Source organism: Centroberyx affinis, unplaced genomic scaffold, assembly GCF_046629955.1.
Source record: "Centroberyx affinis isolate AG114_WGS23_722 - 3 ecotype Tasmania unplaced genomic scaffold, CSIRO-AGI_Caff_v1 ptg003260l_1, whole genome shotgun sequence".
Classification (NCBI taxonomy): domain Eukaryota; kingdom Metazoa; phylum Chordata; class Actinopteri; order Beryciformes; family Berycidae; genus Centroberyx; species Centroberyx affinis.
The window spans coordinates 559-14,791 of NW_027281283.1; the positions used below are offsets into that span (position 1 = coordinate 559).

General features: G+C 46.5%; 1 protein-coding gene across 1 annotated transcript in view; it reads right to left on the reverse strand.

Annotated features, from left to right (window-relative positions):
* Positions 1–313: 313 nt before the first annotated feature.
* Positions 314–14,233, reverse strand: part of LOC139660241 (receptor-type tyrosine-protein phosphatase S-like) — a gene marked incomplete at its 3' end in the record, with an annotated part of 100,770 nt that continues 86,850 nt past the window's right edge. The window contains exons 23-27 of the mRNA XM_071538337.1: positions 12,436–12,483; positions 7,948–8,045; positions 3,571–3,694; positions 460–637; positions 314–355 (exon numbers count right to left, since the gene is read on the reverse strand). Coding sequence (XP_071394438.1) covers positions 314–355; positions 460–637; positions 3,571–3,694; positions 7,948–8,045; positions 12,436–12,483 — 490 coding nt within the window. The remainder of the gene's footprint in view (positions 356–459; positions 638–3,570; positions 3,695–7,947; positions 8,046–12,435; positions 12,484–14,233) is intronic.

A 14,233-nucleotide genomic window follows, 5' to 3' on the forward strand; every position in this document is an offset into this window, starting at 1 on the left:
CTTCCTAAGCCGTCAGTGCTTTTGGGAACGTGCAACAGCTTGTCCTTTCCACTGAAATTAAGGAGAAAAAGGAGCCAGCGCTGTGAAGAGATTCCCGCTGGATATGCAGCCTAACTCATCAGATGTGCACAAGTAGACCGTCTTTGAGTCAACTCCGTATTTTAACAGCCTCCTCTGCTGCTTCCACCACCCCACTCAAATTTCTAAGCTTCTCTGAAAGCAGTCCATCTCAAGAAAACGACGTCTGATTTACCTCTACCAGCGAGGTTCAGGTGTGCGACTGGGAAATCAAGGAGAAAATGTAAAGCTGTGCCATTTTTTCTCGTACTTTGCCTTGTTAAACCAATGATTCGGTTTGCGGTTTATTTGAAAAACGGAACGAATTCAAGTTGTCTGCGAGGTTGCTGGAGGAGGGCTTCAAAACAAACAGGACCCAACACAGACTGTTTGAGCGGACTTACCCGTGACTTCTCCTCCAGCCGGGTCATCATGACCACGGTGGCGGCTCTCTGCTCCCACACCATCCTCCAGAAGTCCCCGAACGTCTCCGGTAACGGACCCTGGGTGGCGATGTAGGCGTTCTGCTTCCTGTAGCCGTCAATGTAGTTGGCGTTGATGTAGTCGCTGCCTGTGATACCTGGATATGGACCAGAGCAAGAACCATTGAGAGATGGAACAAGCATTATTTAAAGGCTATTCTTCTGTCAGTCCACTTTTTCAGTTACTTACCTTATTTGTACCGTTTTGCTTTAAGCCCTTCGCCACAGCACTTTTCCACTTGCACTGTCTGAACAGCGTGTTATTTGCTGATCAGTAGTACACACATTCTTTGCTGCTGTGATTACCCAATTTCTCAACTTCAGACTACACTACAAAGAAATCTCCTTACTAGTAATTTAATCGTGCATTGAGTTTTCTCACCTTATTTTCTTGAAACAAGTGACAATGGGCTATGATAACAAATTCTTCTTAAAGAATTTTCTCAAAACAAGTGGCAATATCTTAAGATAAGGCAGATTGTTACAGCTTTTACAAGATAATGTCACTGGTTTAGAAAATGCTTGAATTAAGTACCGGAACAAGTGGCATTATCTCACCCAATAGAATTTACCACTTATGTTCAGAAAAATACGTTTTTCTGGACTTGGTATAAGATCAAATGAGATGTTAAAATTGAATTTTTCTGCAGTGTTCATGTGGATCTGCAGTCGTTATACTGTTAAGATTATGTATGGATTCAAATACAGCAACTGCTTCTCTGTCACGCCGTTCCTTACTACTATTATATCCCTTTCTTTTCCATTCCACTTTTGCGGTTCTGCCTAGTTTGCTGTAGATGCGGTGTAGCAGCCTCCATCTGATTTAGCACCGAGGCTGGAGTGCGCTGGAAGATGGAGGACGGCGGCGCCCCGGGAGTAAATCAGCCGCTAGAGCCGAGAGCCGGCGTTCCCTCCGCCATCGCTCTGCGCCTGCCACCATGCTCTGCTACACACCGGGCCCTCTAAATCTAGCCTTAAGGATCCTGTTTGCGCCGCTGGCTGGGCCAGTGTGTGTGTTAGGAAAGATGTTTAAATGCCAAGTCAGCGTGGTGTAAACAGCACTATCCCCAAACCCTGCTTGGTCGATATAGGTCCATGGACCGCACAAGTATGGAAGTGTTCTGCAGCACACTAGAAGGCTTCACAGCATATTTGCATATCTTTAATGTATCCATAACGCAGGAGTGTGTTTCGGCTCATAAAGCTTAGTGTGTAAAGATATGTGAATAGGAAACGGGTGTTTGGCCTTTCAGTGTGAGGCAGAAATCTTTCACCGCTGTGTGGACCTCCGTCTCTGACCTGCACCTGAGAAGAGAGACTTTTGACTTGTAATGTCTTATCCTCTCCTTTGTTAACTGAGAACTGAGCCTCTTGCTGAACCCTCTGTCTACTAAACAGGCAGGCGGGACGGCCTAGTGGTCCCGCAGCTGGAAGGTCACAGGTTTTTATCTCTGCAACAGCAAATATGTGTCCACTCTCAGCCAAGCTTCCTACCAAAGTGTCCTTGAGCTTGATGCAGAGCCCCGACTCACTTGTTCTGGAGAACAGTGTCAGCCAAAATGCCTAAAATGTAAATGTAAACAAGATAATTTGCGATGATGCTATGTCTAACACAGACTATCTGATGGTGATAAGACAGGCAGAACGTCGCCCATCTTCATTTAACCAGCTTCTACCATCGTGCCGCTGAAACAGACTCCGGCAGAAAGCAGCCTCTCTGTTAGAGAGTCACGTCCCTTTGACTGACGTCTCCTCACTCAAGCGACAAACAATGAAACACTCGACTGGGCTAATTTAAGAGAGGAGACACGGCGAGGAGTAAAGCACCAACCGGGGTGGAGAGAAAGAATAAGAGAGAGGGGGTGAGAGAGAGAGAGAGAGAGAGAGAGAGAGAGAGAGAGAGAAAGGGAGAAAGAGGAGGAAAGAATGAAAATCAAGAGAGAAAGAAAGAAAGAATGAAAGAAAGGCAAATGTCATTAAAACGGATCCCACGTCGCACAATGCGGCTGTGGCGCCTTGGCTTTAGTCATAGCTAAGTGAACAGAGGATGGCGGCGTGCATGAATTGTTCTACTGCTGCGACTAATGGCAAAATCACTGCACTGTAAAATAGAAATTTCAGACTTGATTAATTTATGTATTTATGGACGCAGCATTTTTTTTCCTCCGGGATAATTTTGTTATGCGTGCTGTCGCACCCTCAAATTGGCCCGACTATTGCGAGACGTCGAAATCAAATCGGAGCAGTTAGCTCACACAAAAGGAGAGAAGTGTGGAATTGGGAGTTTGGCGGCGCTGAGGGGAGTCGGCGGCTCCTCTGGTGATGCAACGCCAGAACGATGTCAGCGGTGAAGGGTGACTACCTCTGACAATGTCCCTTGAGATTTAGGAGTCGGAGAAAGAGTAAGGAGCGCAGGCTTTCTTTTCTGGATCTGAGGTTCTCAGCAGTGCTGGGTCTATGGGCAGTTAGAGGGGAGTCATGGGACGGGGGCAGATCTGATGAGACAAATGGGACCGTGAAAACACTCCGGTTAAATCCCTGGGTCACACTGGGGGTGAGAACTGACTGAACGCTGAAACAAGTCCTCACCTCACCTCACCTCTGCCCAAAAATAATCCTGCTCTATAAACTGACTGGAAGCCAGGCGGAGCTGAAACAAGTCCTCACTTCACCCCAAAATAACTCTGTTGTGCAAACTGACTGGAGGCCGGGGCCCGAGATGAGCTGAGCTGAGTCCACACGTTATTCCAATCAATTCTATGATTGAATACTTCAACCTCTGTTTTATTATTATTTTATAATATATATAAAATATATATTCTATTCAAGTTCACTTCAGTCTTATATAAACTAGTCTAGTTGAGTCTAAACTAGTCCAGTCCCATCTGGTCCACTGTATGTCTATTCAGTGCAATTAATTTCTATTTTAGTGCATTCACACTGTAATTATGAGGATTTCCCAAATGAGCGGAAGGTGTGAGGGTGTGTGTGTGTGTGTGTGTGTGTGTGTATGTGTGTGTGTGAGTCTTACCCTCGATGGGAGCCAGGATGACGCGGGAGTGGTCGTAGGCGATGACGTTGGCGTAGCGATTTTTGGGCTTATTCACCTCCAGGTTGGAGTGCTCCCAGGTGAACTGCTGGCCTGGATCGATAGACTGCCGGGGGGCACAGACAGACACACACACACACACACAAAGAAGAAATTAGAGGAGCTGTGAGAGGCCCTCAGAGAGCTGAGCGAAAAAAAAAAAAAAAAAAATCCTGCCAGAATATCATACCACAAAGAAGAGAGGGGAGGGAGGGAGAGATTGAGAGGGTGATTTCACCAAAAGGAAAATGAAAGGCAGGGGCGCGGCATCGTGACAATCTGCTCGCCGCCTGGTTTGAAAACTCGCAGCAGCTGCACACGGCGCTTTATCAAGATCATTAACGTAGGGAGCGCATAATGACGAATAAAAATATTGATAAAGGTGGCAGCTCTCGGGCCCCGGAGGGGGGAGGAAGAGGAGAGCGAGACGCGGGGGCCGGGCCGAGAGATAAATTCGGCCGCCTCTCGGAAAAAAAAAAACGAGAATTCCGGATAAATATTCAACTCCCTTGTCGAGGTAATTTAGTATTCCATTACGATTCGGCGTTTGCTCGGAGGCGTCTGGCGCTCTGTTGGCGTGTGTGTGTGTGTGTGTGTGTGGGGAGGGGGGGGGGGGGGGGGGAGTTGAAAGATGTTTTGGGTTTGGGCTTCGGCGTGGGGGGAAGGAGGGTGTTGGCGGGACAGACTGAGGCTAAATGAAGTCCAACTGGGTGCCTGATGTAACAGTTTGCCTGCCGATGATTACACTGAAACAGCAGCGGCACCGCAATCGGATGCTCTTCAAATAGAGATCCTCTCTCGCCCTCTCTCTCTCTCTCTCCCTTTGTCTTTCTGTCCTCTTTTTTACTCTCTCTCATTCCCTGTCTCTCTCTCTCGCTCTCTCTGATGCTTTTCCTCTCCCTCTCTTTCTCTATAGTTCTCTCTCTCTCTCTCTCTCCCTTTCTGATGTTCTCTCTCCCCCCTCTTTTTCTGTCTATATTTTTCTCTTTCTCTCTTCATGTCTCTCTCTCTCTCCCTCTCTCATGTTCTCCCTCTCCCTCTCTTTCTCTATAGTTCTCTCTCTCTCTCTCTCGTTATCCCTCTTTCTTTATAGTTCTCTCTCTCTCTCCCTTTCTGATGTTCTCTCGCCCCCTCTCTATCTCTGCCTATATTTTTCTCTTTCTCTCTTCATGTCTCTCTCTCCCTCTCTCATGTTCTCCCTCTCCCTCTCTTTCTCTATAGTTCTCTCTCTTTCTCTGTCTCCCTTTCTGATGTTCTCTGTCTCCCTCCCTTTCTCTATAGTTCTCTCTCTGTCTCTCTCTCCCTTTCTGATGTTCTCTCTCCCCCTCTTTCTCTGTCTATATTTTTCTCTTTCTCTCTTCATGTCTCTCTCTCTCTTTCCCTCTCTCATGTTCTCCCTCTCCCTCTCTTTCTCTATAGTTCTCTCTCTCTCTCTCCCTTTCTTAAGTTCTCTATCCCCCTCTCTTTCTCTGACTATATTTTTCTCTTTCTCTTGACATGTCTCTCTCTCACTCCCTCTTGTTCTCCCTCTCCTCTTTCTCTCTTCATCTCTCTCTCTCTTTCTCCCTCTCTTGATGTTCTCCCTCTCCCTCTCTGTCTATATTTTTCTCTTTCTCTCTTCATCTCTCTCTCTCCCTCCCTCTCTCTCTTTCCCTCTCTGACGCTCTCACTCTCCCTCTCTCTCTTGCAATCTGTCTCTCTCACTCTCCTGCTGTTTTTCCTTTCTGTCTAGTTTCCCTTGAGGCTGACCAGGGACACTTCAGTAAGTGTGTGTGTGTGTGTGTGTGTGTGTGTGTGTGTGTGTGTGTGTCAGAGTTGGGGGTCACTTCCCTGCCACTTCATCCAATTCAAAAATTGAAACCGTAATCCACATCAGAATAGTGCAAGCTTCAATCTCAGTCTTTTCTTCGTACATTGCTTATTTATACACACTGCACCAAAAGTCCAGGTTTTGAATATGGAAGAAAAACTACATTCAGGATGATTAAACTGAAATATAATTGACCTGAATGCTTCCTGCACAGCCCCCGCCCCCCGTCCTCCTGCTCTGGATCCACGAGGAGCAGTTTGAGGATGACTGACAGCTCCCATCAAGAGGGCGGGGTTTGCAGGAAATGGGAGTCGCCGGCTGGCTGCTCATTGGCAGACAGCAGATGGATTACAAACTCTGTGGCTTCAGTGGCGTCGGCTAACAATGGAACGAGCCTCTTTCATGCCAGTTTGTGTCTCCGATCATCATCTGTCCACCTGCACTGTCCAGCTCTCTCTACCCTCATTCAGTCCTCATCATTAACCGAGCCCCCCCCCCCATCCCCCCCCCCCCCCCCCCCCCCTTTTGCTCCTCCCTCGCATCCCGCCCGGCTAAAAACCAATCAGTCAAAGCCCCGTAGAGCTGCGCTTGGCAAGTCGGGGCGCCCGGACGAGCAGCCATTCATCAAGAAAATAACAAAATTAAAATTACACTTCTCCATTTAATTTGGTCATTTATTTTTCCGGGGGGGGGGGGGGTTGCGCGAAGGGGGCAGGGTGACAGACAGAGAGGGAAGAGAGAGAGGAGGGAAGAGAGAGAGGAGGAGAAAAGAGAGAAGTTTTATTCTCTCTCAAAGCCAAGTAATTAGAACTTCTGGTCGTGGCGAAGCGTCGACTTTGGCAACGTGTCTCTCCTCTCTTTTCGAACGCGCCGACTCAATACCCTTTGTCGATTTGGTGCGCGGCCCGGATGTGGATTTATGCATAATAGATACCCAAGAAATACTGGATCGCAATGAGAAGTCATTATCCACCAGCATCCACCCACCGGCGGGCATGATGGCGGCGGTCTGCGGCGGCGTACCCGCTTCCTGCCTGGGCCTGGCGAGCGCGGCGAGGCGACAGGCGCGGTGATTTAGGGACGGAGAGGAGGGGATATTGCTTGTATGCAAACGAGAGCTGATTCAGCGCTCCTGATTTCTAATCAACTCCGGTGTCATTTATAACCCGCACGCTCTCACAGCTCAGACAGCTCAGTTACCCCCCCCCCCCCCTCCCCCTCCTCCCTCTCCTCCGCTGGAGCCTGAGTGCCTGTGTGCTTTCAACAACAGATCAACTGAGTTATATGGAAAACACTAGACTGATATCCATTTTGAAAAAAAAAAAAACAGAACTTGAAGTTTACCATTCTATATTTGAAAGGCTTCATTTCAAAACAGTTATTTATCCATTTTGGAAAAAGGAAAAAGTTGCCTGATGTTCATTCATCAGTATTAAAACATTGCTATTTTGCAAATAAACAGCTCAAGATAGCTAAAGACTTCAATAGTAGCCATTTTTACTTTCAAGTCAGCAATCAGGGAAGTCAGTTTTTCAAATGGTGGATATCTCATTTTTGCGAAAAGTCATCCAGTCGATAAAAGTGTTTTCCGCGTTCTATAATAGATCTTCCCTAAAACACTAATTTAAATTGCAGTAACTGCATGATGTCACTATCATCATAATTATTATGACTATTTCATCCTTGTTTGTTTTGTTTTATTTTGTTTTGTTTTATATGTACCATGTCAAGTGCTGTACGTCACCCTGTTGTTGTTTATTCATTGTCTGCCCTTGTGTATTTTATCCCCGTTTCAATCGTTGTTGTATCTGTAAAGTCACAACTGTTTTGTTTTTGCACCAATAAAAAAAATAAATAAAAGTGTTTTCATTTTGTCAACTAAGGATTCAAAACTTATCTACGCTGCTTTAAGAACTACCATCATTTAGTTCAGTTCTATGCCATCAGTCATTTTGTAAGAAAAGAAGTAGTTACATGTTGGCTTCCTGTTTGGAACAAAATTTGTCTTTTGTTTCTCAGCTTCCAGCCTCCGGTATCTTTAACGATCAGCTGTTCCCTGATGTAAGACAGAGCACATTACAGCAGAACGAGCCCCAGATGATTCTTTTATTTGGCCAAGATTTTGGGGAAATTGCATTTGGGAGGGGTTCAGGAGTTACCTCAACCCCCCACCCCGGCCCCTCCATCCCCCATCCCCTCGCTCTCCCCAGGGAAATTTTGTAAAAATTGAAAATGACAATTGTTTTGCGGGACGCTTATATATCTGAAGCGAAGGGGAAGCCGCCGAGTACGATTGATATTTCATGATTGCTCCGGCGCCATCGGCCACAGTATTAGCAGCTGGTGGTAAAATGGACAAGAGGCAATTTCCTAAGAATGTCCCACTGGGAGAGAAGGGGCTAACTGTTGTCTCCTCCCAATGAGAATACAATCAGACAGGAGTCAATACACTGAAAGACCCAACGTTGACCTTGTGAACCTTTGACCTCTGACCCCTTCGGCCGACTCACCTCATATTCCTGGGAGAGCTTCAGGTTGTCGTTGGCCTTGAGGAGCTCGGTGTGTTCGGCCAGTTCTGAGATGGGGATCGGAGGGTGATTCATCATACCTGCTCAACGGATGGATGGAGAGAGAGAGAGGCCGAGAAGAGAGGAGGAAGAGGAAAAGAAAAATGCTTTAGTACAGTAGACAGATGTAGGAACGAGAAGCTACACTCTCAAAAGTTAAGGATCATAGGACACAGGGGTTTGTGGGTAAGGGGTGCTTGCTTGCAAGACAATGGAGGTTTTGGCTTGGGTTTTAGTGGTGAGGAAGCTTTAAAAGATGGGGGTTTGTGCAGAACATGGTGGATTTCAAACAGTCAAAATGTATTTGATTGGTGATGTTATTGGAACTTGGTTGGACCAGGCCAGAGCTCTAAAATTCGGATATTAGCCACTTCCTTCAGATATTCACTCAGACATAACCATTTTTTTTGTCTACAGGCCACAGTGGCTGGTTCATCCCAAAATTCTCCCTCCACTTGCTTTATTCCGCCAGCCAACTAGGCTTGTGAAACAGAATAAGACAGGACTGGTGGTAATTTCCTGACAGGGTGGGCCTCTATTAAAGGAGAACCAATGGATGATTGCTGCGGGTGCCAGAGAAAACCCCAGACCAATTACCGCTCAGTCCTGCAGAGGCAGACAGGAGTTTTTAACAGCTTGGCAAATGAGACACAAGACGGCAAATTTCAGATTTTCATGGTGAAATCACAGACAAGAAACAAGATAGCTCTTTATACTCTATAAATCAATGGGATGCCACTGCTGACAAAAATCCTTTGTGCTCCTCGGTGAAGATAATCAAAAGAAACATTTGCTTTAGGAATGGCTGATATGAACGAAAAGGAAAGAAATTCAATACCGGATCACTAGCTGGAGGAAAAACAACAACATAGCAGTGGAGGGAAGATGTCATTTAGAAAGGCAAATATTTAGCAAAGTTAAATTAAATCTTTAAGGATGGTGTCACTGGAAGCACAGCGCCAGGCTAGAAACTCAAGTGAACTTAGTCGTTTCTTATGTAAAGATGTGTTCTTTTTAAAGTTACTCTTATTTTCAGCACCATCCAGAACCACAAAGCAAGATGAGAAAGAAGCTATCAAACAGTCCAGATCAAAGCTAAGGTGTCCCACAGATCATCCCCTATCCTGTAATCCCCTTGTTGTGCTAATCATTTGTTATCATGGTATAGTGTGCTTAGCATTTCTGTGCTTTTTGAATCCTCAGAACAATTGTCATTGTTGGCTTTGTAAAAGGTGCTTATTGCTGAATGGAGCCCTGGCCCGGGGGCTCATGGGAAGGGTCGGTGGGAGGGGGGATAAGGAGGTTTGGGAGTTCAGTGTGAGTGATGCTGAGTGACACAGTGAGCTGCTCCAGTCCAGCCGGCCAATGCAAAGCAAGCATGATGCTTAGTGTTTCTACCGTTTCCTCGGTCTGCTGGTTCCTTCAAATGACCAGCGGACACTGGCTCTGAGATGAACCCCCCTCACCTTCTGCACCACCAAAATGACAAAAACCAGCAGCACATCCTCAGCCGCATGTCCGACGCTCACTCCTCCTCCCAAATCCTGCTCACGAATTATCCCAAGGAATAAGAACTAGCCTTGTCAGTTGGGCGGGGGAAATTACAGGAATTTTTTCTTCGGCTGTCTCCGACATCCACCGCTCATTGTGCTGCCACTGCTGCAACATTATCAGCACCGCTGTGCACTTCAGTCCGCTAATCCATTTAGGAGCATAATGCCGGGGCCATGTAATGGAATATGGGGCAGCCATACATTGTGGCGTGGCAATACTTAACGCTTCCATATTTTTAGTAAGAGGCTTTAAAGACCTCTGTTCCTTGCCTGGCGTCAAGGTCAAAATGTTGACATCCCTTCACAAAAGTTCCCCAGGCTTAATTGGGCGTGAAAATCGGCATAATCACATTAACCGTCCTCAATTTCCCTTTTTTCTGACAACGCTTAATACCCCTCCAATGTCAAGGGGGGCGCTGATGTTTTTGTTGCTTTTGTTGCGCTTAAAAGAGGGAAGCCGACGCTCTCCGCTGACAGTCTTCATTAGTAATGGCAATTTATTTTACACTGGGAGAACAATGCAGGAGCGTCAATTACTCGCAGATTAACCAAGATTATCATGGATATACGAGACGAATGGAGATGACACTGGATGCCGTGACATCCTCTGGAAAATGAACGGACACACTGCGTTAAGAGACGACTTGATGAGAGTTGTGCAACAAACCGCCATGCGCTGCGTTAAGGTCATTACAGCGCTGTTTACTAAATCAACTCAATGTTCTTAACCTTGTTTTCAACCCCGCCTCGAACGCTCCGATTCCATTCCTTGTCTTAACATAAACTCATAAACCAAACCTTGCAGTGTAATAGGAGAACTCAAGGGATATGAATGTGTTTGGACGAGACGTTGTGTTTGTTTATTCGTACTTGACTTTCTCAATGAGCTAACAAAGCCTGCGGATCCCCGTGGCAACGCTCGAGAATAAGACGCCGTTATTAATCACTTCTGCAGCGGGGATTCATTGAGATGAGCATCGAGAGAAAGAGGGAAAAAATCGCAAATTAACTTTGGCTGTCAGTTTATTTACTGCAAATTCAAAGGGAAAAGGTATCAGCAGTTATGAGCAAAATAAGGAAATGTGTATGCAAATGAGGGGCCTCACTTCTCCTTGAGAGAACAAGAGCGGGTTGTCGAGGGGAGATCAAAGGATGTTTGTGTTTGGCGTGTGTGTGTGTGTGTGTGTGTGTGTGTGTGTGTGTGCATCTCTCTGTGTTTTTGTGAGTGTGCATGTGTGTATGTGTTTGTATACACAGTACCATACACAATCTGCATCAGTTCCTTTGAGTTTGTGTTTACAGCCGATATTACTGTCTGTTTGGTCAACTGACTGCTACGGTTAGAGATTCATCAGGCTGAAGTTTTCCATATTACATCCAGATATCCCACAATGCATTGCCAGCAGCACGAGCTGAGGGTTACAATGCGGTCTTTGTAGAGTTTACGGCTTAAAACTTTGGTAGGGAGTTTTGGGAGAGTTCCGCGGACGAAATCTGAATCCTCAAACCTGCGAGAAGCTCTAATCCACAAGTTTATCTTCATCCCACTTCGCCCTTCGCCGACATAACCTGGCGCTATAAACTCTGGTGTTTGCGCGGCTACACCCATCCGCCCGTGTGTCTCTTTCTCTCTCTCTCTCTCTCTCTCTCTCTCTCTCTCTCTCGATGTACTTTTCCATCCTTCCCCATTTGTACCGTTCTTTGGGCCGCCAAAGACAAACGAGTCGATCGCGGCCGATTTGTTTTCTTATCCATGTTGTCGTTTATACAGTGCGCGGCGAGCGGCGAGTGTTTACCCAAGAGAAGATTCGATTTCTAAACTAGGCTTTGCCGCGACCCGTCCTCATGCAAAGTCACTCAAGGACAAGTTGTTGTTATTCAACCCCTCCCATCCCTCTAAGCTCCCATCCTTCTCTTCACCCCCCCCCCCCCCCCCCCTCCTCGCCCACGGCCTTTTTTTTTCTCCATCCAATACAGACTCCTCCAGTATTTTTTTTTTCCTAGCAATCACCAGCGAGATCAATGAACACAGAAAAAACAAACTAGAGTCTAATTACACATTTCCAATCTCCCGATCCGCAGTCGATGCGGCTGAGAAATATAATGATTCTTTTTGATAGCCTGAGCCATTCTCCCTCCGAAAGCCTGTTTATGATGTTGTGTATTTCCATATAAAAGGAAGACACTCGGAGTGTGTGTCTGCGGGTAAGCAAAGAAAAGAAAGGGAGGAGAAAAAAAAGGGGAAGAGGAAAACCAGAAACTGCTTTTTCTCTCGGATGATCCTTTTTCAGTGAGCGGGGAGAGGGGGGGGGGGGGGGGGGGGGCGATCAAATGTCGAGCCATTGTTTGCCACCGCTTTAATTAATTCTGCTCGTTATCTCCGAGAGCAGAAAAGACCCCGTTAGTTCAGAATGGAAATGGAGCAGTGGTGGTGGAGGAGGAGGAGGACGAGGAAAGAGGAGGAGCAGGAGGGAGAACAACAAGGAGGTGAGGAAGGGGAGGAGGGGAAGGAGGGATAGCAGAGACTGTAGTCCTGTAACAAAAAAAAAAGCCCCAACCATCTCTACATCAGCAGAAGTGATCACAGGTTATTTATGCATGGTGGATTAATGCACAGCCAACAGCCCATGTGAACATCGTGACTGACAAACCAATCAAAGTTAAAAAAAGAAAAAAGAAAAAAATACAGCCCAGTTTACCAGTAGAAACCAACAAAAAATTCAAATTAGTGCTGAAATTCTGCTGCATCATGTGGAAAAAGTAAACAAATGCAAATTATGTATTTGTAAATGAGGGCGAGCAGTGCTAGCAAATCAAAAAAAGACAAATAAAGAAAGCTGGAAGACAAACACAGGAACTAAATGCATAGGAGACTAACTTTCATAGTCAAAATCAGCTTCACTCTGAGGACTGCTTAGACCAGAATCTGTAAAGAATAGCAAACATAAGGGGAAACAACTGGTTTAAAAAAGGCTGGAATGCTAACAGAGAAGGCAACGAAAAAAAAAATCCATAAAAATGGTCAAAATGATAAAAGGCCAAAGAAATAAGACACATAGATGCAATAGTATGCTATTCTTTAACAACAGTTTACCATCACTGTTGTTGTATTTTTTCGTAGGCATCAGTAGCAGTTTGCCCAAAATAACTGAGGCCTTTCTCACGGTGGCCTGAGTGACAGATATGAAGCCAGACTGCAAAACAAACAGGGGAAAGTAGGGCAAACATTTTCAACACACCAGCCCTTCCCTTCCCTTCCGGTACCAAATCCCAATCAGTGCCACGGTCCTCCTCAGGACCGCTCCGGTTAGCCACGGCTGTCGGCCTCCTCTGCCCCTGCCAAGAAACCCGCCCTGCCAAGCCCCGCGTCAACAGTCATAGAGATCAGGGATAAGAAAATTGATTTGCTATCTCTGAGCTTTCATAAACACCAGTTAGGAGGCCCGCCGAGAGGAGCGAGAACGAGACAGAGAGGGGAAAAAACGGCTTATGTTTCCTGCCGAAAATTAACTCTGAAAGGCGCCTTTGTCCGCGGCTTGAAGCTGAGGCATTGGGAGTGAAAGGTGTGGAAAAGCGTCCGCATACTTGGCTGACAGCTGTGGAGCCGGGGCTGATGGGAGTCGGAGCGCAGAGGAGCGCCGCGATGCTTCAAAGTCTTATCTGCTCCAGAGGAGAAGACCTCTGAGGCCGCGGCCAGCGGTGCTGCGCCCGGGCGAGGCCCGGCCTCCGCTCAGGCAGAACGGAGCCATCTGTGCCGACGGGCGGCACAGCTGGACATGTGGCTAAAAGGTGTGGCTTCATGGGACGGCTGCTAACCTGCTCCTCTGGCGAAGGGAAATTTTGCCAGGGTTGAAAGATAGGGCGGGGCGACAGGGTGGCCCAGCGGTTAGAGAGCCCGTCCTGTCACTGAAAGGTAGCAGCTTTGTTCCCCTTCAACAGCCTATTTGTCCTGAAGCAAGTAGAATTGAGAAGTGGCAGGAAAGGAAATATGCAGCCAAGGAGAAACATTGTCTTTTTCTCCAAAAAAAAAGGCCGGTCCCAAAAACAGGTATTTCCTCACAGTGATCAATAAAAAGTCAACAAAAAGGTGGCTAGACTCCAGCCGGTGATCATCAAATAACCACCAGTAGAAACAAAAATCAATTATATTTTCAGAAACACATTATTTTTTCTTCATATAACTTACATCAGTTTGATACTGCTTAATCTGACATATACTATGAACTTACATGATTAAGATTTATGTCAGCCTAAAAGTGCAGGTAAACTCTATTCTGCCATTAAAAATGTGGGTAAACTGAGTTTCAGTGGGTTTACCCTCCACTACACCTGTTTCCTCACCCTCCTCGTCCAGAGCTTTGTAGAGCTGCTATATAAATACACATTATTATTGCTATTATTATGTGTGTCAGCGGTCATCCGGTCAGACTTCCCCTGTTGTGAAAAGCTGACTTGATGAAGCGCACGCATGAGAGAGAGAGAGAGAGATAGAGCGAGTCTCGTCGTAATGAGAGGCAGACGCGGAAGTCAGGCCGATGGAGAGCAGGCAGATGAAGACATCGAGCGCCCCCCCCCCCCCCCCCCCCCCTCCCTCTAATTGATCTGTGACAATGACTAATTAAACCTGGCGGGGGGCGCTCTGATCCGCTGTCTCCAGACGTCATTCATCACAGCGG